The 24,863-nt window shown below is 37.4% G+C and overlaps 2 protein-coding genes across 4 annotated transcripts in view; one reads left to right on the forward strand and one right to left on the reverse strand.

Annotated features, from left to right (window-relative positions):
• NUDT6 (nudix hydrolase 6) overlaps positions 1-24,694 on the forward strand; it is a 32,580-nt gene extending 7,886 nt beyond the window's left edge. For 2 of the 3 annotated variants that reach the window (XM_077861120.1, XM_077861122.1), the window contains exons 4-5: positions 18,562-18,616; positions 22,883-24,694. In XM_077861120.1, coding sequence (XP_077717246.1) covers positions 18,562-18,616; positions 22,883-23,280 — 453 coding nt within the window. In that variant the 3' untranslated portion in view covers positions 23,281-24,694. Of the gene's footprint in view, positions 1-4,648; positions 4,724-18,561; positions 18,617-22,882 lie in introns of all 3 variants that reach the window. The other variant, XM_077861121.1, reaches the window with a different exon arrangement.
• Positions 18,028-24,863, reverse strand: part of FGF2 (fibroblast growth factor 2) — a 65,465-nt gene continuing 58,629 nt past the window's right edge. Inside the window, exon 3 of the mRNA XM_077861123.1 lies at positions 18,028-23,933. Within this exon, the coding sequence (XP_077717249.1) occupies positions 23,748-23,933 (186 nt within the window). The 3' untranslated portion in view covers positions 18,028-23,747. The remainder of the gene's footprint in view (positions 23,934-24,863) is intronic.

Consider the following 24,863-nt stretch of genomic DNA (forward strand, 5'->3'; position numbering starts at 1 on the left):
ATGTAGAAAGTTTGATATGCTCAAGGAATAAAAGATTTTAAAAGTTCTTTCTAAGCAATTATGAATCATTAGGATATTTATTTAATTAAAAAAATACCTAATGAGGCCTTGAAAATATCAGGATAACTTAAGTATTGCTCACTATTATATTATTGCTACAGAAAAATTATAAATGGCTATATTTAGGTGGGAAGACAGTTGTGTTTCTCATAGATTAAGATATTCTTCTATTCATTCAGCATTCATCAAGCTCCCGTTCTGAGCCAAGTCCTGAGAATACAAAGATTATTAAGTCAGTTTCCCTTAATGTCCTGCAGCTTACTACCTATTTGAGAAATCAGTCATGCAACATATAGTAACAGTTAGTTTTAAAAACCCCCGAAGACTTCTCAGAGGAGGGGACATTCAAACTGGATCTTGGAGAAGTAGGAACTTACTGGGCCAAAAAAAAAGTAGGAGGGAGAGTGGGAGGATAGAAAAACAAAAATAAAAATGGCACATAAAAAGATACAGGGGCTTAAAAAGGGGCTAACACATGCTATCTTGGTTTGTTCAGGCTACCATAACAAAAATGCCATAGACTGGGGGGCTTAAACAGCAAATATTTATTTTTTACATTTGTGGAGGCTGAGCCAAGATCAGGGTGCTGGCAGATTCAGGGTCTGGTTGCTTCCTCTTCCCAGGTAATATATGTTCAGCTTCTCACTCTGTCCTCACATGGCAGAAGAAACAACAGTTCTCTCTTACAAGAACCCTACTCCCATTCGTGAGGCTCCACTCTCATGACATAGTCACCTCCCATAGGCCTCATCTCATGATATCAGGATTAGGATTTCAGCATATGAATTTGGGGAGACGTAAACATCTAGTCCATTCTGCTTGGTATAAAAATACTGGTTAAAAAGTTTGTTGTGGCTAGGAGTACAGGGAGTGGTAAAATATTTGACTTGAGTGGTAGTTTAAGAACACAATGTAAAGAGCCTCGTACAACAAAATAAGTCTAGACAATTAGAAACAACAAAGGCTTTTAAGAGAAGAACCATGATTGGCATCAGATGTTTTCATGCTTAGGACTGTAAGTGGTAGAGAATAATTATTTAGATAGATGCTTTCTGAGGCTTCAGTAATATTGATATAGTCAAACATTTTTCCCCATCATATATGTTTTTAAATTTTAAACTAAATATTTATAATGATATCTGAAAGTGTGACACATTTCTCAGAAATGCTATCTAAAAGGATTCTTATTAGCTATAAATAATTTTCAGTTTTAGTTAAGGCAGGATCTCTGACTCAAACTAAGCTTTATGGTCAACAAATATTTTGAGTACCTAAAATAATATTGTGCCTAGTCTTCAAGAACTTTTTTAAAAATTTTTTTATATCAACATATGCTGTATTATTAGTTCAGAAATAGAGTTTAGTGATTCATCAGTTGCATGCAACACCGAGTGCTCATTACTTCAAGTGCCCTTAACGCCCTTCACCCAGTTACCCCATCCCCTCACCGACCTTCCTTCCAGCAACCCTCAGTTTGTTTCCTATAGTTGAGTCTCTTACAGTTGTCTCCCTCCCTGTTTTCGTCTTTATTTTTCCTTCCCTTCCCCTGTGTTCATCTGTTTTGTTTCTCAGATTCCATATATGAATGAAATCATATGGTGTTTGTTTTCCATTTACTGACTTATTTTGCTTGACATAATACCCTCTAGTTCCATCCATGTCATTGCAAGTGACAAAATTTCATTCTTTTGATGGCATTGTGTATCTATACCATGTCCTCTTTATCCATTCATCTGTTGATGGACATCTGGGCTCTTTCCATATTTTGGCTATTGTGGACATTGCTGCTATAAACATTGGGGTGCAGGTGCCCTTAGAATCACTATGTTTGTATCCTTTGGATAAATATCTAGTAGTGCAATTTCTGGGTCATAGGGTAGCTCTATTTTTAACTTTTTGAGGAACCTCCACACTGTTTTTTCAGATTGGCTACACCAGTTTGCATTCCCACCAGCAATGTAAGAGGGTTCCACTTCCTACATATCCTCGCCAACATCTGTTGTTTCCTGAGTTGTTCAGTTTAGGCATCTGACCAGTGTGTGATGGTATCTCACTGTGACTTTGACTTGTATTTCCCTGATGATGAGTGATATTGAGCATTTTTTTCATGTGTCTGTTGGCCATTTGTATGTCTCCTTTGGAGAAATGTCTGTGCATGTCCATGTCTTCTGCCCATTTCTTAACTGGGCTTTTTGTTCTTTTGGGTATTGAGTTTGATAAATTCTTTATAGATTTTGGATGTTAGCCCTTTATCTAATAAGACATTTGCAAATATCTTCTCCCATTTCTTTACTGTGCAAAAGCTTTCTATCTTGATGAGGTCCCAGTAATTCATTTTTGCTTTAGTTTTTCTTGCCTTTGGAGACAAGTCTAGCAAGAAGTTGCTGCGACCAAGGTCAAAGAAGTTGCTGCCTGTGTTCTCCTATAGGATTTTGATGGACTCCTGTCTCACATTTAGGTCTTTCATTTATTTTGTGTTTATTTTTGTGCATGGTGTAAGAAAATGGTCTAATTCATTCTTCTGCATGTGGCTGTCCAATTTTCCCAACACCATTTGTTGAAGAGACCATCTTTTTTCCATTGGATATTCTTCCCTGCTTTGTCAAGGATTTTAATTGACCATAGAGTTGAGGATCTATTTCTGGGTTCACTATTCTGTTCCATTGATCTGTGTGTCTGTTTTTGTGCTGGTACCATACTGTCTTCATGATTACAGCTTTGTAATACAGCTTGAAATCTGGCATTGTAATGCGTCCAGCTCTGGTTTTCTTTTTCTACATTTGTTTGGCTATTCAGGATCTTTTCTGGTTCCATAGAAATTTTACAATTATAAAATGCTGATGGTATTTTGATAGGGATGGCATTGAATGTGTAGATTTGCTTTGGGGAGCATAGACATTTTAACAATATCTATTCTTCTAATCCACGAGCATGGGACGTTTTTCCATTTCTTTGTGTCTTCCTCAATTTCTTTCATAAGTGTTCTGTAGTTTTCAGAGTACAGATTTTACCTCTTTGGTTAGTATTCCTAGGTATCTTATAGTTTGTTCGTGCAATTGTAAACAGGATTGATTCCTTGATTTCTCTTTCTTCTCCCTCATTGTTAGTGTATAGAAATGCAACTGACTTCTGTGCACTGATTTTATTTCCTATGACTTTGCTGAATTTCATTATCAGTTCTAGCAATTTTTTGGTGAAACCTTTGGGTTTTCTACATATAATATGTCATCTGCAAAAAGTGAGAGTTTGAGTTCTTTTTTGCCAATTTGGATGCCTTTTATTCTTTTTGTTGTCGATTGCTGAGGTTAGGACTTCCAGTACTATGTTCAATAGCACTGGTGAGAGTAGACATCCCTGTTGTGTTCCTGTCCTTCAGGGAAAAGCTCTCAGTTATTCCCTGTTGAGGTTGGTATTCACTGTGGGTTTTTCATATGGCTCACATAATATTTTGGTATGTTCCCTCTATCCCTACATGGTAGAAAGTTTTTATCAAGAAAGGATGTTGTATCTTGTCAAATGCTTTTTCTACATCCATTGAGAGGATGATATGGTTCTTGTCCTTTCTTTTATTAATGTGATGTATCACATTGATTGACTTGGAGAGAAACAGACACAGGCAGAGGGAGAAGCAGGCTCCATGCAGGGAGCCTGATGTGGGACTCCATCCTGGGACTCCAGGACCACACCCTGAGCCGAGGGCAGGTGCTAAACCGCTGAGCCACCCAGGGATCCCCTGTATAGTTTTTTCTAGCATTTTTATGGCTTCAGGTCTCACATATAGGTCATTCATCCATTTTGAATTTATCTTTCTGTATGGTGTAAGAAAGTGGTCCAGTTTCATTCTTTTGCATGTTGCTTTCTAGTTTTCCCAAAACCATTTGTTGAAGAGACTATCTTTTTCCCATTAGATATACTTTCCTGCTTTGTCAAAGGTTAATTGACCATATAATTGTGGGTTTATTTCTGTGTGCTACTTTATCCCATTAATATATGTATCTATTTTTGTGCCATTACCATACTGCTTTGATGACTACAGCTTTGTGTTATAACTTGTCCAGAACTGTGATGCATAGGGCTTTGCTTTTCTTTTTCAAGATTACTTTGGCTATTCAGGAGCCTTTGTGGTTCCACACAAATTTTAGAATTATTTGTTCTAGTTCTGTGAAAAATGCTGTTGGTATTTTGATATGGATTGCATTAAATGTGTAGAGTACTTTGGGTAGTATGGACATTTTAACAATATTTGTTCTTCCAATCCACAAGCATTCCCATGTCATTGTGTCACCTTTAATTTCTTTCATTAGTGTATATTAGTTTTCAGAGTACAGGTCTTTCACCTCTTTGGTTAGGTTTATTCCTAGGTATTTTGTTATTTTGGGTACAATTTTAAATGGAATTATTTTCTTAATTTTGCCATCTGCTCATTTATTATTTGTATATAGAAATGTGACAGATTTCTGTACATTGATTTTTGTATCCTGCAACTTTACGCAATTTGTTTATGCTAGCAGTTTTTTTTTTGGTGGAATGTTTAGGATTTTCTATCATATTATATGCAAATTGTAGAAGTTTTACTTCTTCCTTACAGATTTAGATGCTTTTTATTTATTTTTGTTGACTGACTGCTGTGGCTAAGACTCCAGTACTATGTTCAATAAAAATGGTGAGTCATCCTTGTATTGTTTCTGACCTTAAGAGAAAAGCTTTCAGTTTTTCCCCATTAAGGATGATGTTAGCTGTGGGTTTTTCATACCTTGATTATGTTGAGGTATGTTCCTTCTACACCTACTTTGTTGGGGGTTTTTATCATGAATAGATGTTATGTCTATTAAAATGATCATACGGTTCTTATCCCCTTTTTTAAAAGATTTATTTATTTTAAAAGAGAGAGCAGGCATGCACATGAGCAGAGGGAGGAGGAGAAGAGAATCTCAAGGAGACTTCCCACTGAGTGCAGAGCCCAATGAGAGGCTCACACCTCCTGACCCGCAGATCATAACCTGAGCTGAAATCAAGAGTTGGATGCTCAACTGACTGAGACACCGAGGCGCCCCATCATTTCTTTTATTAATGTGATATATGACAGTGATTGATTTGTGAATGTGTAATCACCCTTGCATCTCAGGAATAAATTCCAGTTGATCTCGGTGAATTATTTTCTCATGTGTTCTTCAGTTTGGTGTAGTATTTTGTTGAGGATTTTTGCTTCTACGTCCATTGGAGTTATTGGCCAGTAGTTCTCTTTTAGTGCTTTACCTGGTTTTGGTATCAGGGTGATGTTGGCCTCATAGAATGAATTTGAAAGTTTTCCTTCATTTTTTATTTTTTGGAATAGTTTGAGGAGAATGCGTATTAACTTTTTAAATGTTTGGTAGAATTTACCTATGAAGGCTTCTGGACCTGGACTGTTGTTTGTTGGGAGTTTTTGGATTATTGATTCAATTTCTCTGCTGGTAACTGGTATGTTGAAATTTTCTAATTCTTCCTGTTTCCATTTTGTTAGGTTATGTGTTCCTAGGAATTTAGACATTTCTTCTAAGTTGTCCAATTTGTTGGCATATAGTTTTTCATAATATTCTTTTATGATTGTATTTCTATGGTGTTAGTTGTTTTTTCTCCCCTTTCATTTGTGATTTTATTTATTCGGGTCCTTTCTTTTTTCTCTTGATATGTCTGGCTAGAAGTTCATCAATTTATTGATTTTTTTTTTTTTTTCAAAGAATCAGTTCCTGGTTTCATTGATCTGTTCTAGTTTTTTTAGTTTCTGTATCATTTATTTCTGCTCTGATCTTTATTATTGCTCTCCTGCAGGTTTTAGGTTTTGTTTCTTGTTCTTTTTTGAGCTCCTTTATGTGTAAGGTTAGGTTGTTTGATATATTTCTTGCATCTTGAGGTAGGCTTGTATTGCTATAAACTTCCCTCTTAGGACTGTGTTTGCTGCATCCCAAAGGTTTTTTTGTTTTGTTTGTTTGTTTGTTTGTTTTTAGAATTTATTTATTTATTTATTTATTTATTTATTTATTTATTTATTTATGAAAAAACAGAGAGAGGCAGAGACATAAGCAGAGGGAAAAGCCAGCTCCCTACAGGGAGCCTGATGCAGGACTCAGTCCAGGACTCCAGGATCATGACCTCAGCCAAAGCCAAATGCTCAGCCACTGAGCCACCCAGGTGCCCTGCATCCCAAAGGTTTTAAGCCATTATGTTTTTGTTTATATTTGTTTCCATGTACTTTTTTTGTTTCTTTTATTTCCTGGTTGACCCATTCAGTGTTTAGTAGCATGTTATTTAACCTCCAATCTTTAAGCCTTTAAAGGCTTTAAAAACAGTCTTTAAGTCTTTTTTTTTTTTTAAGATTTTATTTATTTATTCATGAGAGACACAGAGACAGAGAGAGAGGCAGAGACACAGGCAGAGGGAGAAGCAGGCTCCCTGAGGAGTCTGATGTGGGACTTGATCCTGGGACTCCAGGATCAGGCCCTGGGCCGAAGGCAGGCACTAAACCACTGAGCCACCCAGGGATCCCCACAGTCTTTAAGTCTTGACATAACAATGAGAAAAGGTATGTCTGGTAATTTCACCTCCTCACTTTCATCTCCTTTGCTTATGCATTGATGGCACAAATCTGGTCCACACCTAAATGTTAGATTTGGTGACAGTAAATTTGTCAATTAAGAAAAAGAATGAGTTTTAAATCATTTGGTATTTTGAGTTGAGAGTGGGACTGGACTAATAGTATCTCTACGGATACAGGGGTATTAGTAGAAGGGAAATGATGAATTCATTACAAAGAATATGAAGTAAGGTTGAAAGAAATGTTTAACTGGAAGTACCCAGGCGTTTCTTCTGTGTACAAAAAAAAAGATGTGTGAGTTGAGGCATACTAATTAATGAATTTCTTTTTACGGTTTCTACCATCATGACCCACAGTGCTTTAAAGCTCTAGGCAGTGGCCTTCATCTACAGTAGAGAATACAAGGAAGATATTGATATTCTGAGTCTGGGATTGTATTGTCTAGCCTCACTGGTCTCTCTAAGAGGCTTATTAGGAGAGCTTTCCATGGCTTCCATACAGCTGCAATTCTCACTATTATATAGAATTGTGCTCTGTGGAATCACAGAGCCAGGTAGCACATACAGTAGCATGCCATATAGCACAGCGCCACTCCAGGAAAGATAGGTACATAACAAGCATATGAAAGAGAACTGAGCACAGTTCTAAAAACAGACAAAAGGAAAATAGTTTTAGGCATCATCAGTATAAATAGTTGACAAGGATGAAGTAGTTGAAAAATAGGAAGAGGGCAGCCCTGGTGGCACAGCGGTTTGGCGCCGTCTGCAGCCTGGGGTGTGATCCTGGAGACCCGGGATCGAGTCTCACATCGGGCTCCCTGCATGGAGCCTGCTTCTCCCTCTGCCTGTGTCTCTGCCTCTCTCTCTCTCTCTCTCTGTCTATGAATAAATAAATAAAATCTAAAAAAATAAAATAAATCCTTTAAAAAAAAAGAAAAGAAAAATAGGAAGAGTAACCTGTTGTCTTTCGTAGGCCAAAGAGGTTGGCGGAGTTGAGACATGATGATAATAATTGAATCATAATAATCTATGTTCTTCACATGTCTATACCTGAGTCAATTCACCATTCTTTGAAATAAATTATTTGGAAATAAGGACTTCTCTGATACCACACTAGGAATGGAAGATAGGGGTGCGTGGCTGGCTCAGTCAGTTAAGGGCCCAACTCTTGATTTTGGCTCAGGTCGTGAGATTGAGCCCCATATTGGGCTACATGCTGACTGTGGAGCCTGCTTAAGATTCTCTGTCTCCCCCACCCCTGCCTCACCCCTGTACTTATGCACACAGGTGTGCTCTCTCTCTCAAAGAAATAAAAAAATAAAAAATAATGGAAGATTAAACACCCCGAGAGTTTTTTGTCTGTGCAGTTCATGGAGTGTGAATATATGTGTCTTTTAGTAGAAAAGTTTGAACTTGGGCAGCCCTGGTGGTGTAGCGGTTTGGCGCCACCTGCAACCTGGGGTGTGATCCTGGGGACCCGGGATCGAGTCCCACATCGGGCTCCCTGCATGGAGCCTGCTTCTCCCTCTGCCTGTGTCTCTGCCTCTCTCTTTGTTTATGAATAAATAAATAAAATCTTAAAAAAAAAAAAAGAAAAGTTTGAACTTAGTTGTTTTAGAACATGTTAAACTTTAGTTGTACCCTAAATTCTATACTTATTAACTAAAGCTAACATTTTATAGAACATGGAGAACACGAGTTCTCTTATTCTCTGTACCTAAGTTACCTCTTGGAAGTAAGTTATATTATTAATTATGTAAACATATCCATTTTGGTACAAGATGTATTTAGAGAAAAATATAGTTCTATACATAGAGACATATACCTCTGAAACTTTATTCTAATTTTTTTTTACTTTGCGTGTTGTGTATGTGTGTATGTGTGTGTATGTATGGCATTTGAAAGCCAAATTATTATCAGCATCTGCCTCCTTGACCAGCCAAGGGATATTCAATTACAGCATAGCCATTCTGAGCTTAATTTCCTGATAAAATAATTTCTTCCCTTCCTATTCAACAATGTGAACCTCTTACTTTTTTTTTTTTTTATTTTTTTTTTTTCATTTATTTATGATAGTCACACAGAGAGAGAGAGAGAGGCAGAGACATAGGCAGAGGGAGAAGCAGGCTCCATGCACCGGGAGCCTGATGTGGATTCGATCCCGGGTCTCCAGGATCGCGCCCTGGGCCAAAGGCAGGCGCTAAACCGCTGAGCCACCCAGGGATCCCTGGACCTCTTATTCTTATTTAACAGCCAGACTAATATGATTGCTTCACTCTAAGCAGCTTTTCAGGGTTGGTTGGGCTATCAAATAAGAACCTATACAGTTACTCATTTATTAAAGTATGGAAATTCATAAAGAAACATAGGTCAAATAATTTAAAAACTGGGTTGCAGTCTAAAAAAAGGAAAGAAGGAACTTCCCTGGCAGCTATGGCTGAACTGTCTTAGCCTAGCCAATACAATGTGATGTTTTTTGGGTGGGTTATTTTTTTCCTTATAAAACCTGCCAAGACAAATGATTTAACAGGTTCAGTTTGTAGAAATCAAACTTCTGGAGTGATATGTATTGCAACAGTTTAAAAGGAAAGAATTGAGTTGAGTTATACTTTTAAAACAGGGCAATAGTCAAAACTATGTAGAGGCATACCTCTTTTTATTATGCTTTGCTTTATTGTATTCTCAGATACTGTGGTTTTTACAAATTGAAGGTTTATGGCAACCCTACATCAAGCAGCTGCCAGTGCCATTTTTCAACAGCATTTGCTCACTTTGTGTCTCTGTCACATTTTGGCAGTTCTCACAATATTTCAGAATTTTTCATTATGACTACATTTGTTTTGTTTTTAACTTTCTCTTTTTTTTTAAGATTTTATTTATTCATGAGAGACACAGAGAAAGAGAGAGAGAGAGAAGCAGAGACACAGGCAGAGGGAGAAGCAGGCTCCATGCAGGGAGCCTGACGCGGGACTCGATCCCAGAACTCCAGGATCATGTCCCAGGTTGAAGGCGGGCGCTAAACTGCTGAGCCACCCGGGCTGCCCTCATTATGACTATATTTGTTATGGTGATCTGTGACCAGTGATCTTTGATATTATTGTAATTGTTTTGGGGTACCACAAACTACCCATATAAGACCACAAATCTAATCATCAATAACTGTATGTGTGCTGACTGCTCCACCTACCAGCTATTCCTCCTCCCTCTCTCCTACCCTCACTCCCTCTCTCTCCTCTCTCTCTGTCTTCCCCTGCTCCTCCTCCCTCTCCAGTTCTCCCCCCCCCCCACCATGCTGTCTCTCTGCCCCCTCGGGCCTTCCTATTCCCTTAGTCACAACAATTTTGAAATTAGACTAATAACTGTACAGTGGCCTCCAAGTGGTCAAGTGAAAGGAAATGTCATACATCTCTCACTTTAAATCAAAAGCTAGAAATGAGTAAGCTTAGTAAGGCATGTTGAAACTCAAGACAGGCTGAAAACTAGGCCTTTGACACAAAACAGTTAGCCAAGTTGTGAATGCAAAGGAGAAGTCCTAGAAGGAAGTTAAAAGTGCTACTCCAGTGAACACACAAATGATAAGAAAGTGAAGCAGCCTGTTGCTGATACGGAAAAAGTTTTAGTGGTCTGGATAGAAGATCAAAGCAGCCACAACATTCCCTTAAGCCAAAGCCTAATCCAGAACAAGGCCCTAACTCTTCAATTCTATGAAGACTAAGAGAGGTGAGGAAGCTGCAGAAAAGTTTGAAGCTAGCAGAGGTCAATTCATGAGATTTAAGGAAAGAAGCCATCTCCATGACATAAAACTCCAAAGTGAAGCAGCAAGTGCTGATACAGAAGCTACAGCAAGTTATCCAGAAGACTTAGGATAATTTATAAAGGAAGCTATACTAAAAAACAGGCTTTCAATGTAGACGAAACAGCCTTCTATTGGAAGAAGATGCCATCTAGAACTTTCCTGACCAGAGAGGAAAAGTCAATGCCTGGCTTCAAAGCTTCAAATGACAGGTTGACACTCTTGTTAGGGGCTAGTGTAGCTGGTGACTTTAAGTTCAAACCAGTGTTCAGTTACCATTCCAAAAATCCTAAGGCCCTTAAGAACTGTGCTAAATCTATTCTACCTGTGCTTTCTAAATGGAACAACAAAGCCTGGATGACAGCATAGCTGGTTATAACATAGTTTTACCAAATACATTAAGCACACTGTTGAGAACTACTGCTCAGAAAAAAAGATCTCTTTCAAAATATGACTGCTCATTGACAGTGCACCTGGTCATCCAAGAGCTCTAACGGAAATGTGCGGTGAGATTCACAAGATCCATTGTGTAGCCCATGGACTAAGGACTCATTTCAGCTTTCAAGTCTTATTGCTTAATAAATACATTTTTTAAGGCTAGAGCTGCCATGACTCCTGAATCCTCTGATGGATCTGGGCAAACTGAAAACCTTCCAAAATAAGGCTTTTTTCATCTACATTGAGAATCTGTTTAGTGTAGCCACTTTCATTAATTATCTCAAATCTTGAAATGGATTGTACTCCTGGTGAAGATGCTATGAGGATTATTGAAGTGACAACAGAGAATTTAAAATATTATATAAATTTAGTTGATAAAGTAGCAGCAGAGTCTGACTGAATTGACTCCCATTTTAAAGAAGTTTGGTGGGTAAAATGCTATTTAACAGCATTGCATGCTATAGAGAAATCTTTCATGAAAGGAAGAGTCAGTAGATATAGCAAACTTTATTATTGTTTTAATAAGTTGCCACAGCTACCCCAGGCTTCAGCAGCCACCACCCTCCCTGATCAATCAGTAGCCATCAGCACAGAGGCTTGACCCTCTACCAGCAGAAAGATTATGACTTGTGCTCTATATTATATAGTTACTTTAAACATCTTAGCTACCTATTACATCCTCATTTCACAGACTGGGAAATATAACCAGAGTTAAGTCATCAACTATTATCGGGAAGAACTTTTCTCCTACCAACTGGGGGAGTACTTCCTGAACAACCAGGAGTAGGGGTTTGTATATCAGAAAAGGGGAAGGGAGAGATAGGACTTCTGTGTGAAATATGTATGGCAGCTTCTGATGTTTGTTTATGCAGTGTCCCATCTAGGTGCTAAACGTTAGTTTCCTTCCTGGCCAGAAGCTGGCACCAAGTGGATTTATGGCAGCATCTGTTGAGAAAATTCTGCCTTTAACCAGATAAGGGAAACTCTGAAAAGGCTTCTTTGTGCATCTTGCTATATCTCAGATGTCTTCAGTTCAAAGTCATCTTTATGTCATTCTGGTGGGTTGTGTTCCTTCATTTGGAACTACACATAGCTAACTCAACAAATGCTGTTCAGCTGCTGCTGCTATCTCTAGAGCTCAAAAGGGCCTAGAACCTGAACCCCTGAGAAGGAGGCCTCAGCTGATTGGATGCCTTTGGGGAGGGGCTGCACAATGAAGTTTATGTCGGAAATGCGAGGAAAACTCCAAACTGGATTTGGCTGATGCTCTGGATAGGAACTGCCACTGCCAGAATGAAGCAGCATTTCTAAGGCAATCCAGATCCACAAGCACATGAAGAGCCCACAGGAAGCAGACAGAAGGAGCTAGTCCCTTCTTTCTGCTCCAGCCTTACAGTCTGTTGGTAGAGCCTCAGACTGAATTCAAAGGAATCAACTGGCAAAGCAGAAATTGGCTAGAGGGGTCCCGGTTCCAGCATTAGTAGAGGGAACACGAAGGGTGGGTTTGAAGCAAAGAGACAATAGCAGCATCAACTTAATAGAAATGCACATTCTTAGGCCTCACCCCAGACCTGATGAATTAGAAATGCTGAGAATGGGATGCCTGGTGGCTCAGCTGTTGACCCGTCTGTCTTTGGCATAGGGCGTGATCCCGAGGTCCTGGGATCAAGTACTGCATCGGGCTCCCCACAGGGAGTCTGCTTCTCCCTCTGCCTGTGTCTCTGCCTCTCTCTGTGTTTCTCATGAATAAATAAATATTTTTAGAAAAGAGAAAAAAAGAAATGCTGGGGATGCTGCTCAGCAATTTTTGTGTTAAGAAGCACCCCTAGCTTGGGCAACCCCGGTGGCTCAGCGGTTTAGTGCCACCCTCAGCCCAGGGCGTGATCCTGGGGACCCGGGATTGAGTCCCACGTCGGGCTCCCCACATGGAGCCTGCTTCTCCCACTGCCTGTGCCTCTCTCTCTCTATCTCTCTCTCTCTCTATTAAATAAATAAAAAATCTTAAAAAAAAAAAAAAAAAAGCACCCCTAGCTTGACTCAGGTACAAGTCAAGTGTGAGAGCCAACAAACTAGAATACTGGTCTTCCAATCTTTTCATTTGCTGATTTTCAAACTTGCTAATGATGGGTTCTTTAAGAATGAGAAAGAGCTACTTTTCAAAATCTAGTTGTGGTCCCCCCTGCTTCTAGGAAAATCCAAAGTATATAAGACTTTGGTTTCTTTATGAATTAAGTAGGAATGATACTCCTACTTAGGAATTTGATTTCTTTTTAAGTTATAAACAAACTATCTCTTGAGCAATAAAATATAAAAACTGAGTATTCGTATATAGTTCAATGTTGTAATAAAAAGTATAAAATGAGACACTGAATCATATCTAGTATCTAGAATTATTTTAGTATTAGGTATAATTTAAGTAGAAATGATAGTTACTAACCATAAATAATATTTAGCATTATTTTCAGGTATCTGAGCCAGTTTTTCTCCTTCCCCTTAAGTGTCTCATTCTCCCAAGCAATAGTATAAAGTGTTTCTTGTAGAGAAAGTTTAACCCTCACCACGAACATATGCATACACTGAAATACAAATCCAAAAATGATAATTAAAACTCATCCTTTTTCCTTTCCAACTCATATATTCCATTCCTTTGTTCCTGCCCCATGATTTTGAGAAATGAAAAATCTAATAGTGGCTAAAGAGCTGAATTAACAGTAGGAACCTATTCATTCATTCACTAAACATTACTGAGTTCTACACATACCACATTGCAGACTCTCTTCTAAACAGTAAGCAAACATTAGTGAACAAAGTGAAGTTTCTACATGTGGAGCTTATATTTGAATAAGATACAAATAATAAGTAAATAAATATATATAAGTTGGTGGTAGGTGTTAAGAAAAATACAGTGGTACATGGAGAAGGAGTGACTGGGCTTGCCAAATTGTGCATTAATTTCTGTATGCCCCACTGGTCTAGCACTCCATAAATTTTTGTTGAAAGAACAAACATATTAAGACATCTCTATAGTAGCTTCTGTCTCACTGGCAACGGTGATAATACTGTAGCTAGTGAGATTTATCTAAACACAGTGGCTCTGAATTCTGAAAAGTGAGAGTAGTAGCATTGAAGATTAGAATAGTGAAAATAAAAATCAAATTTCTGGCATTCAGCCAAGTTGGAATAAGGGAAAGACAGAAGAAGATCAGATCATAGAAGAGAACCAAAAGGAAGAAGCTAGCAGGTCTGTACTTTTTCTTTTCCTTTTATTTTAAGACAGAGAATATTTTATTCAAACCCATCAGAGAAATGGACAACTTGGATCTGTAACAAAGCATGGTATTTTAAAGCATAGGTCAGTAATCGTATATGAGTATACACTGCTACATACAAATTACTGACCAGAGCACAACTTTTCAGTGTTCAAAAAAGAATAAGCTTCCCTATAAAAGCAGCACCTTTGTGACATTTTTAATATTCCTCTCCTTCTTCACCCTCTCCTTCCAACAGAATCCACACCAACTTCCTCATAATCCTTCTCAAGGGCATGCCCCCACTACATACCAGTGAACAAAAGTACACTTAGCATACATCAGGTTATACTTGTGGTCCAGGTGAGCCCAGTCCTCAGCAATGGCTGTGGTGTTGCTCAGCATACACATAGCTCACTGTACTTAAACAAGGTCTCTCCCAGGTACCACACTGGGAGGCTGGTAATACCAACATGGAAGCCAGTGGGGCACCGGTCCACACACTGGATGGTATGCTTGGTCTTGATGGTGGCAATGGCAGCACTGCTATCTTTGGGAACTGAGTTGTCATGATACAGCAGGCAGGAAGACATGTATTTACCATGGTTAGAGTCACATTTCACCATCTAGTTGACTGGCTCAAAGCATGCATTGGTGATCTGTGCTACAGAAAGCTGTCCATGGTAGGTTTTTCTCAACAGAGATGACAAGGGCATATGTGACCAAGGAGAAGTGGATGTAGGGATAGGGCACCAGGTGGGTCTGGAATTGTATCAGATCAATATTCAGGGCTCCATCAAATCTGAGGGAAGCTGGGATGGAGGAAAGACACAATTTGACCTATCAACCTGTACGCTGGGCGTTTAATGTCAAAATTTCTCTAACAGATGATAGCCTTATGGGGTCTCCCTTGTATGTTACTGTTTTCTTTTCTCTTGCTGCTTGTAAAATTTTCTATCACTATTTTTGCCATTTTAATTACTTGTGTCTTGGTGTGGACCACCTTAGTTTGCTTTTGTTAGAGGCTCTCTGTGCATCCTGGATGTGGATTTCTGTTACCTTCCCCAGATTCAGAAAGATTTCATCTATTATTTCTTCAAATAAATTCTCTGGGCCCTATTGTCTCTTCTTATGGGGACTCCTATAATATGAACATTAATATGCTTGATGGTATCACGAAGTTCCCTGTTTTCATTTTTTTTTAATTTTATTTATTTATTTATTTATTTAGTTAGTTAGTTAGTTAGTTAGTTAGTTATGAGAGGCACAGAGAGCAGAGACATAGGCTGAGGGAGAAGCAGGCTTCCTGCAGGTAGCCAGATGTGGGATTCCATCTCAGGACCCTGGGATCACGACCTGAGCCAAAGGCAGATGCTCAACCACTGAGCCACCCAGATGCGGTTTTCATTTTCTATTATTACTTTTTCTCTCTCCTGTTCAGCTTGTTTGCTTTCCATTACTTTGTCTTCCCAGTTGCTTATCTATTCTTCTGCTTCCTCTAATCTCTTATTTATTCCATCTAGTATATTTCTAATTTCATTTATTGTGTTCTTCATCTCTGCTTGGTTCTTTTTTACATTTTCTATTTCTTGCATGTTTCATTGAGGTCTTCCACTCTTTTCTCAAGTCCCATACCTTTATGACCATTACTTTAAATTCTCTATCATGCATATGCCTTTTCACTGTTTTGTTTAGTTTCTTGCTGTCATTTTGTCCTGTTCCTTCATTTGGGACACATTCCTTTGTCTTCTCATTTTGTCTGACTCACTGTGTCTGCTGTGTGTTGAGAAAATCACCTCCATCTCTTGTTCTTAAAAGTAGTGGCCTTATGAAATAGTAGTCCTGGAGTATCCTGCTCACCAAAACTTGGCTCTTCAAGGGTGTCTCTTATGTATATTGCATGTGCCCTGCTATTGTAATTGAGCCACTTTTGTATTAGTCCAGTCATGGGTCTTTTCCTATTGTGGACAGGGTTTGGTCCCTGTGTTGTACTAGTTTTGGTCTGCCTTGGGCTTGCAATGAGTCAGTCCAGTCATTTGCCAGAGGTACAGTAGCATTGAACTGCTGAGTACTTCTTGTGTTATCTAGGTGTATCATGGGATGAGGTGAGCTTAGGGTCCTCTTACTCAGCCATCTTCCCTGGAAGTTGCTGTTAGTATTTATATTGCTAAGCCCAGTTATGGGAATGTGTTTTTTTAATAACCTAAAATTATATGGTCAGTTAATTTATGACAAAGGAGACAAGAATGTACAATGGGGAAGGATGGTCTCTTCAATAAATGGTGCTAGGAAAACTGGAGAGCCAAATGTAAAAGAATAAAATTGGACTACTTTTTAAAACCATATACAAAAACTCAAAATGGATTAGAGACCTAAATGGGAAGTGGCACCCGGGTAGCTCAGTCAGTTAAATATCTGACTCTTGATTTCAGTTGAGGTCGTGATCTCAAGATTGTGAGATCAAGCCATGTCAGGCTCCAGGCTCAGAGGAGTCTGCTTCTCTCCCCACCATGCTCCTTTGCTCCCATCCCCCCTCCCCATGAGCACCTACACTTTCACTCTCTCAAATAAGTAAGTAGATCTAAAAAAAAACAAAAAACAAAAAAAAAAAAAAAAAAAAAACTTTAAAAAATCTTTAAAAAACCTAAATGGGAGTATGTTTTAATACTAAAAAGGTGAGAAGATATATTTCTTCCTCCACTGATCATATCTGCAACATTAACCAGGTTTTTCAAATCACTTAACTTAGATCTTTCTACCTACCACTTTGACCTAACCACAGGCTCAAGCTTTCTGCAGGGGTGGAGAAAGCTTTTTTCCAAACAAGTTCTTTAAACCTAAGTGGTGCCGGAAAATACCACAAACTACCACAAAAATACTTAATCTTTCCATACCTACATTTTATGAAATAATCAAAATCAAATTTGTGTAAGCTGTTTTCAATCCCTATATCTAGCATTTCCCCCCTTCTACTAAGTTCATAATTTAATCAGCAATTTCCAATTGTTTTATACTCAAGTCTAAATAAACATTTTATTTTTTAAAGTTTTTATTTATTTATTCATGAGAGACACAGAGAGAGAGAGGCAAAGTCACAGGCAGAGGGAGAAGCAGGCTCTGTGCAGAGAGCTGATGTGGGACTCAATCCCTGTACTCCAGCATCACGCCCTGAGCCAAAGGCAGACGCTCAACTACTGAGCCACCCAGGCGTCCCTCTAGATGAACATTTTAAATTATTCTTTAGGGAAGCATTTTCTGCCCCATTATAACATTCTTTTGCTCAATTTCACTACCATAAGTTCTATTTCTAAAATCCTATCAGGAAAAAGACTGCATAGTTTCTGTAGAAACTGCTTCTGGAACCATTTCAAAACAATCCCAAAGACAGTGTATTAATGTAGAGATATATTTCTACATTAATAAAATATGCTTTATAAATTAATCTCAAGTCTGAGCCAGACACAGAAGGGTGAAAAGCCTGAATTCTATATCCACATAATCAACAGTCTGTGGAAACTGGGACCCATGCCATTGGTCTCCAACTTAGCACAGTTGGGAAATGACACATTCTTTATACAGCACTCATCCAGGAAATGCGTGGGTCAAAAAGCACACCAGTAAAAGGTTCATAAACTTGTTTTATGAATGAAGTATAAAGTATACTGACTCCAAGCTGCAGCCCCTTTGAGTACATAATTTTTCAGTCATTCTCCAGTTTTTATGTTAACAGATAGATCTATCTATCTACCTATCTATATATTGGGGAAAAAATGTCAACCATAAGAATATTGTCCCATGCCATTTCATAATTATTGATAATCAGTTTTCCAAATGTGCCCTCATTCTAAGATCATGCCTCCCCACCTGCCCTGTCCACCAAAAAATGAAATGATACACACACAAAACAATGCAAACTTATACTTATCAAATTTATTCATACTACCCACGAAAAGCAATTACATTTGTACATAAAATCATTAACACAGAACAAGAGAAATCTGATTAGACATACAATACAGAAAAATAAGTGTGAAAATTAAAAATAGCATTTTAGTTATTAAACTTATACTGTACTTTCTACTTATTTATAGCAGCATCTGTATGATTCCTCTATCTGTTAATAGTTAACTAGCAGCAAAATTTTAAAAATTACACAAACTCAGTAGATGTTTCCCTCCACTGTTTCATTCAAACAGAATTTATCACATTAATCAAACAAAACCACATCTATTTCCTAAAGAAAAAAATAGGAAAATATTTCATAAGTTACCAGTTTCCCCCAAGAAAAAGAAAGGGTGGAGTGTGAAAGGAAGGTGAAAGAAATTTGCATGCAATTACCAAAAAGTAAATTCTCAGCCTCTTGACGAATTATGGGTGGATTTTGTGGAGTCTCCGTGTGTGTTAGTGAATGAAGCTATGTTAACTTTATTTCCTGACTTTATGTTGCAGTTGAAAAATATGTGGAAGTTTCCAGGAGGCCTGTCAGAGCCTGGAGAAGATATTGGTGTGTACACCTTACATATTTTTAACTGGCTTGAAAATGTTCAGGAAATTTGTGTTTACTTTTTTGCTCTATAGCTGAAAATAAGATTTAAAATTTTCTAACTGGTTTATACTGAGAAATTTCAGAGAGGTTTCTTCAGAGCTACTACAAAATTAGCAGCAAAACTTGTAATATTACAACTTACCCCACTAGTATAAAAAATACCATTAGGAGCACAACACCTATTCTGTTTAGAATTGCTCCTAGGTTAATTTGTTTGAAATAAAAAGCTTTGGGGATCCCTGGGTGGCTCAGCGGTTTAGCGCCTCCCTTTGGCCCAGGGCGTGATTCTGGAGACCCGGGATCGAGTCCCGCATCAGGCACCCTGCATGGAGCCTGCTTCTCTCTCTGCGTGTGTCTCTGTGTCTCTCTCTCTCTCTCTCTCTCTCTCTCTGTCTCTCATGAATAAATAAATAAAATATTAAAAAAAAAAAGCTTTGCATATACATTAGAAAATTTTAGCAATAAGGGTTATTTTGGATTTGACTAATATTGTTACTGGAATTAAACTATAAGAAAACACAAATTCTTGACCATTTCACCCCACAAGGATGAACAGTAACTTTTAAATGAACCTCAAAATAAGTATTTATAAAGTCACCTATAGAGCAGTAGTGACTTAATTCTCCTCTTTATTTACTATTTATTTTAAATAGGAAGTCAAACTTAGTAAAATGTCCCATACAAGAAAGTCTCAAATGAGAATTCCCTAAAACAACTTCCTGAGCTCAATCAGCTCTTGTTTTTCAAACAAGAAAATGTGAAATAAGCTAAGAACTCTCCATGTTACTGATTTTACAGTAAATAGAAGAAAGAATAAAGACAGAGTTTTCCTACCTATTCCTGACCCTTGACTGGGTCAAATGCAGTCTGCATCATAATAAATCAAGATGCCTCATTTGATCTCAGTATTATTTCTCCATGATTTTTTTTCTCATATGCATGTCCCCTACTTAGCCAACATTTATATATAAAGGCAACTTCCTAGGTTCTTTATAAATATTTAAAAATGTATATATATTTGAAACTTGATTTTTTAAAAATGTTACCCAGATGAAAATGCCCTGTAAACAGTAAATAGCCAACTCCTAACAAACCATAAGTAAATTTACTACACTGAGATATGTCCATAGCAAATTTTGGCCTTAAGGATCTTCTGCCTAGATTCTATTGCTTAGGTCTTCTGTTGAAATAACAGATTTTGTGGTGGTGCAAGTAGTGAAAGAGAGGGCCACTTATTTTGGAACACCTAATTATTTCATACTATCCTTATGTGATATATGAGAGTGTGTGTGAACTAGTTAAATTTATGTCTTACATCCTTACCCAATCCATATTGGACAAAAATCAGGCTACAGGAAGTATGTTTAGCTTCCTGTAGCTTGCCTTCTTAATTGACTTTTTCCTTTTGAGTTTTTATGGATCTTGTGAATTTTCAGTTTACTTATATTTAAATGCAAATGAAGAACACATTTTCAAGTCAAGTATACATAATTTTAGGTTTAAGTGTACTCCAGAACACTTCAAGTCCAAATTAAAAACAACAAAAAAAGTAGTGAATTCTGAATTAAGTATTTGTGGTTGGCACAACCACCCCACCTATCTAGAGAGCATATATATACCTCAACCATGAGGAGTTACAAGAAAAGCAGATGGCATTCATCATATTGCTTAGGAGTATGTAAATTAAAGCTTTCCCTTAGAACTGATAAAACCCTGAAAGCAGCTAGAAATGATAACTGACAATAGAGTTCTGGAGACTATGTCCATATTAGAGCATTTCTGTCTTATAACACAACAGAATATCCTTGAGGATGAGCCAAATTACCTAAGTATTGAAATTATTTTCTTTAAACTCTGTATTTAGGAGTGTATTTATTTTAGGAATACAACCATCACAAATGTGCACACATTCATATTAGCTCTTGAGTAGTAAACTCTAGTTAACTGGGAAACACGTTTGTTTGGAATCCTTCATTCTTTGATAATACTAGGTAAATGAAGCACTTAAAAAAATTAAGGGGGGGGCGGTGGCATATATAAAATAGAATACAATCTTCAGGCTTTAATATAATACCCTAATAGTACAAAAGTATCTACAAGGTTAAAAACAGAGAAAATGCCTTCCTAAAAAATCATCATTACCATCGACAGGAAGAGAATCTCCTGCATGGTCAAAGGACCAGAAAGCAGCAGGGGGTCTGTTCAGAGCTCATCAGTGCACCAGAATCAGAGGGAAACACCAGGGAAACCCACATTCTGCACAGTTTTTCCTATTTTATTTCAACCTGATCCTATTGTTAAATATTACAAACTAGAAATAACAAAATAAACTCCATTTCACTGTCCCGTAACTAAAGAAAAACACTGTGACATATTTAAACATATCTCTCAATCAGCAAAAATAAAAATGAAAACTTCTTGGTTTTTCCTATGTTCCTTAAACATATAAAATAGTAAATGTTATTTCACTTGAGCTTACAGTACATTAAAATAAAGGTACAACAGAATAAAGCAGTTTATCTGGATAATAAAATCTAAATTCATGGCAAAAAAGCTGTGGGGTAAAGATTTCCATTTTGAGGAGGAAGGAGTCACTCATATCCTGGATGAAAAAGCACTTATATACCCAGTCAATTTTTAGTCTAGTCAATAATATGTTGACTCAAGTTAAACTGATCAAACTACCCAGGCGGTGCTGATTTCTAATCAACAGCTAAGGTGACTGCTGAGTAAGGTAGATTCACTCACTAGTCTGTCCTGTGCCTCCATGATACATAAAAAGGCTAGATTCCAAATGAAATGCCAAATTCTTGATTAGTTGTAGTAAGAGCTTAACGGAACCCCCATGGTTATTTTTTTTAAGTGCTAACAGAGTAAACATTTAAACAATAGTTAAATTGTAAATCTCATTTGCTGATTTCACTTAAGACTAGTGCCACAACCTGTAACAAATTTAATAACAAACATCTATTGTATTCCCAGCTGAAAATTATCTTTCTTAAGGAAGATTTTCCTTTTATTCACATAAATTCCTTTTTTATGTTTTTAGTTTAAAACAGTAATTTCAAGCCATGTTTAATCTATGAAAAATCTCAAGGGGAAGTCAGCATGTAATTAATTCAAAATGGTGGACAAATGTCTTACATTTTAGAACACTTTGTTTTTCCTGTGCATATTGCTATAGCTGTTTCTTAAAAAACAAACAAACATGAGCTTATGTAGGCAATTGTTAAGACAAGGCAATAGCCCAACTACAGGAAAATTGAGATTTTTTCCTTGATTTCTTCTTCCTTACCTATTCTTCACCAGTATAATTTTCTATTTGACAAGGAAATAGAAGCATTGAATAGAGGTCTTTGAACAAAAATCTATGCCTGTGACAATTGTGAAATTGGGAAGCTTCTAAGCAAACTGAGCAAAGAAGGCAGCTATTTAAAGAGTTTCTCATAAACACTTTAGGAGACAGTGACAAAGCATCACAAAATTAGAGAAAGCCCATTTAGGGGGTTCTTCTGGAGATTTAGAAAGAGCAACCACAGAAATATTAATGGCAATCAAAATCCTGTCCCAGAAATTTGCATAATATTGAAAAATCAACCTTATAAAATGTGAAATCCATGTTGTATTATAAAATTCTGTAAATTGCAAGCTTTTCTTTTTTTTTTTTTTTAACACTTTTGATAAAATAGTTCTTTGGAATCTCAAGAAACCAAGGAAATGCCAAAAATTACTAATGGGATTCCACTGACAGAATAATTAGGGGAGCATAACAAAATGGTTATAAATGAAACTGTTCTATGACTTTAGAGGCTTGACAGTCCCACCCAAGATCACCAGGAAGGTTTTGAACTTTTCACAGCTCAGTACATTCTGTAGCTCTACAGACAAAGGAAGAATGAATCAATTTTTCTCAATACTGATATGTATAAATTTAAGTAGTTTTGATGGATGATCACAAACAGGAAATAATGAAGAAATATGTAAGAATGTTAACTGCAAGAACCTGTATTTTCAACTTTTGGGAAATAGAGTCAGAAGAGGTTAAAAATGTGACCCCCAAAATATACATACCAGGTGGGTAAGTCTACAAATAGCAGCCAAAGAAATATTCGATATTTCAAAAGCTTCTAAGATATATAGTTGTAAGAAAATACTTTGGTATTTCAGGATGTCCAGAAGGCAAATCCAGATCCTTACTGATTTGTACACCTATCTTTTATGTAGGAGACACAGCAGTTCGAGAAGTTTTTGAAGAGACTGGTATAAAATCAGAGTTCAAGTCCCTCCTGAGCATTCGGCAACAGCACGCCAGTCCTGGAGCTTTTGGGAAGTCAGATATGTATATCATCTGTCGCTTAAAGCCATATTCATTCACCATAAATTTTTGCCAGCATGAATGCTTAAGGTGTGAATGGATGGATCTCAATGACCTGATCAAGACTGAAAATACAACTCCTATCACCAGCAGAGTTGCTAGGCTGCTGCTCTATGGGTATAGAGAAGGCTTTGACAAGATTGATTTCACCATGGAAGAACTTCCGGCAGTTTACACAGGCTTGTTCTATAAACTCTATCACAAGAAACTGCCAGACAATTACAGAACTATGACAGGAATGAATTAAATCCATATTTGCACATTTTAAAAAATCTTAAGTAAATTGTACATGCAGAAAAATGTGTGCCATATTATAAAAAGTAGTGGACATTTGGGGTTAACTAAATATCTGATTTTAATTTTCTCATGAGTATAATTTACATGAAGAAAACTTACTTGAAGAAAATGTGCAAATTTTAAAAGCCTCTTTTCAAATGAAGCAAATGTAAGAAAAAGATTGTAGCTCTAAGTAAGCTTCACTAGATAAAGGCAAATGCAATATAAAAGGTGGAAGTCTATACATTTTCCAGGCATTTTTGTTGCTTTTTCTTTAGTAAGGCAATGATTAAATATTTACTATTAGATAAAAGGTTATCTGACCATTTATCCAAACAGAGCAGATCACTGTACACATTTTTTCTTTTCTTCCATTAACAAATTTCTAAAATATACGTCTTCTTTCATGTGAAATGAGATAAGATGCTGCCATTTAGATCAGCTCTTAGCAGACATTGGAAGAAAAAGTATAGCTTTCTGCCCAGGTCCTGTTTTTGGTCCAAGTTTATACTGCCCAGTTCGTTTCAGTGCCACATACCAACTGGAGTATTTCCTTGACCGGTAAGTATTGTAGTTATTAGATTCCAATCGTTCAAAAAAGAAGCACTCGTCAGTAACACATTTCTGAAAAATAAAGGAAGAATTAATAGTTACTATTATATTTTCATATGAAATACTTAGGATAGTACACTGTCCATTCTGCTCAATCAGCAGTAGTGCTCTTGGCTTGAGCAGGACAGACTAGTTTGCAAGACTCAACAGGCCAAAGTCAGACAGGATCTAACTCTGTAGAGGGATGCAGGAAGGAACACAGCAAGTCAGTGGGAGAGCTTTCAAGCACATCTCTTCAGAGGAAGACTCCAAGGACCAATGTCCAGCCCCCACAATGGACAGGCCAGGTATTAGGCAGCAAGAGCACACCGCTGCTATAGGAACCACACTGCCTCAGACTGGAAACATCCCGTGAATGAACACAGATTTCACAAAGGGGGATACGCCCAGTAACAAAGAGCGCAGTACACTTAGTGGTTTCCGGTTAGGTATTTATGGTGCATCCATAGTCCTCCCAGTCCAGAGGCAGGTTACCGATTAGGGATCATTTTTCTTTTTATCAGGGTACCATGAAAGTGCTAGAAGAGTAACCCAGAAGTACCTTCTAAAGAAGAAGGGCTTTGTTGCTACTTTACTCACAGAAACAGAATCAATTCTTTAAACTATAGCAATGCTTTCCTAATGGTTAATGTTTCTAAGGCATAAAAAGAACAGTTTATTATACAGAAAATAGCTAATGTATATAATGCCAAAAAAAAGTATTGGAACATTACATCTGATGAATCATTATCTGTTAGTGTTTTGAGACTACTAAGTAACAAAGACCATACTGACTTCTGGCAGTGTCTTTCTTGTGAGAGAGGAAACTACTCTCCCTTATCATTTAGGTTCAACTCTTTACTGGGGGTGGAGGATAGCTAGCTTTACAAATAATTAGACCTGGAAATACTATTCCAAGTAATGGAGTCTAATAGGCTGCTACATTATTTCAAGTAAATGTTC

Source organism: Canis aureus, chromosome 20 (assembly GCF_053574225.1).
Source record: "Canis aureus isolate CA01 chromosome 20, VMU_Caureus_v.1.0, whole genome shotgun sequence".
In the NCBI taxonomy this organism is placed as follows: Eukaryota; Metazoa; Chordata; class Mammalia; order Carnivora; family Canidae; genus Canis; species Canis aureus.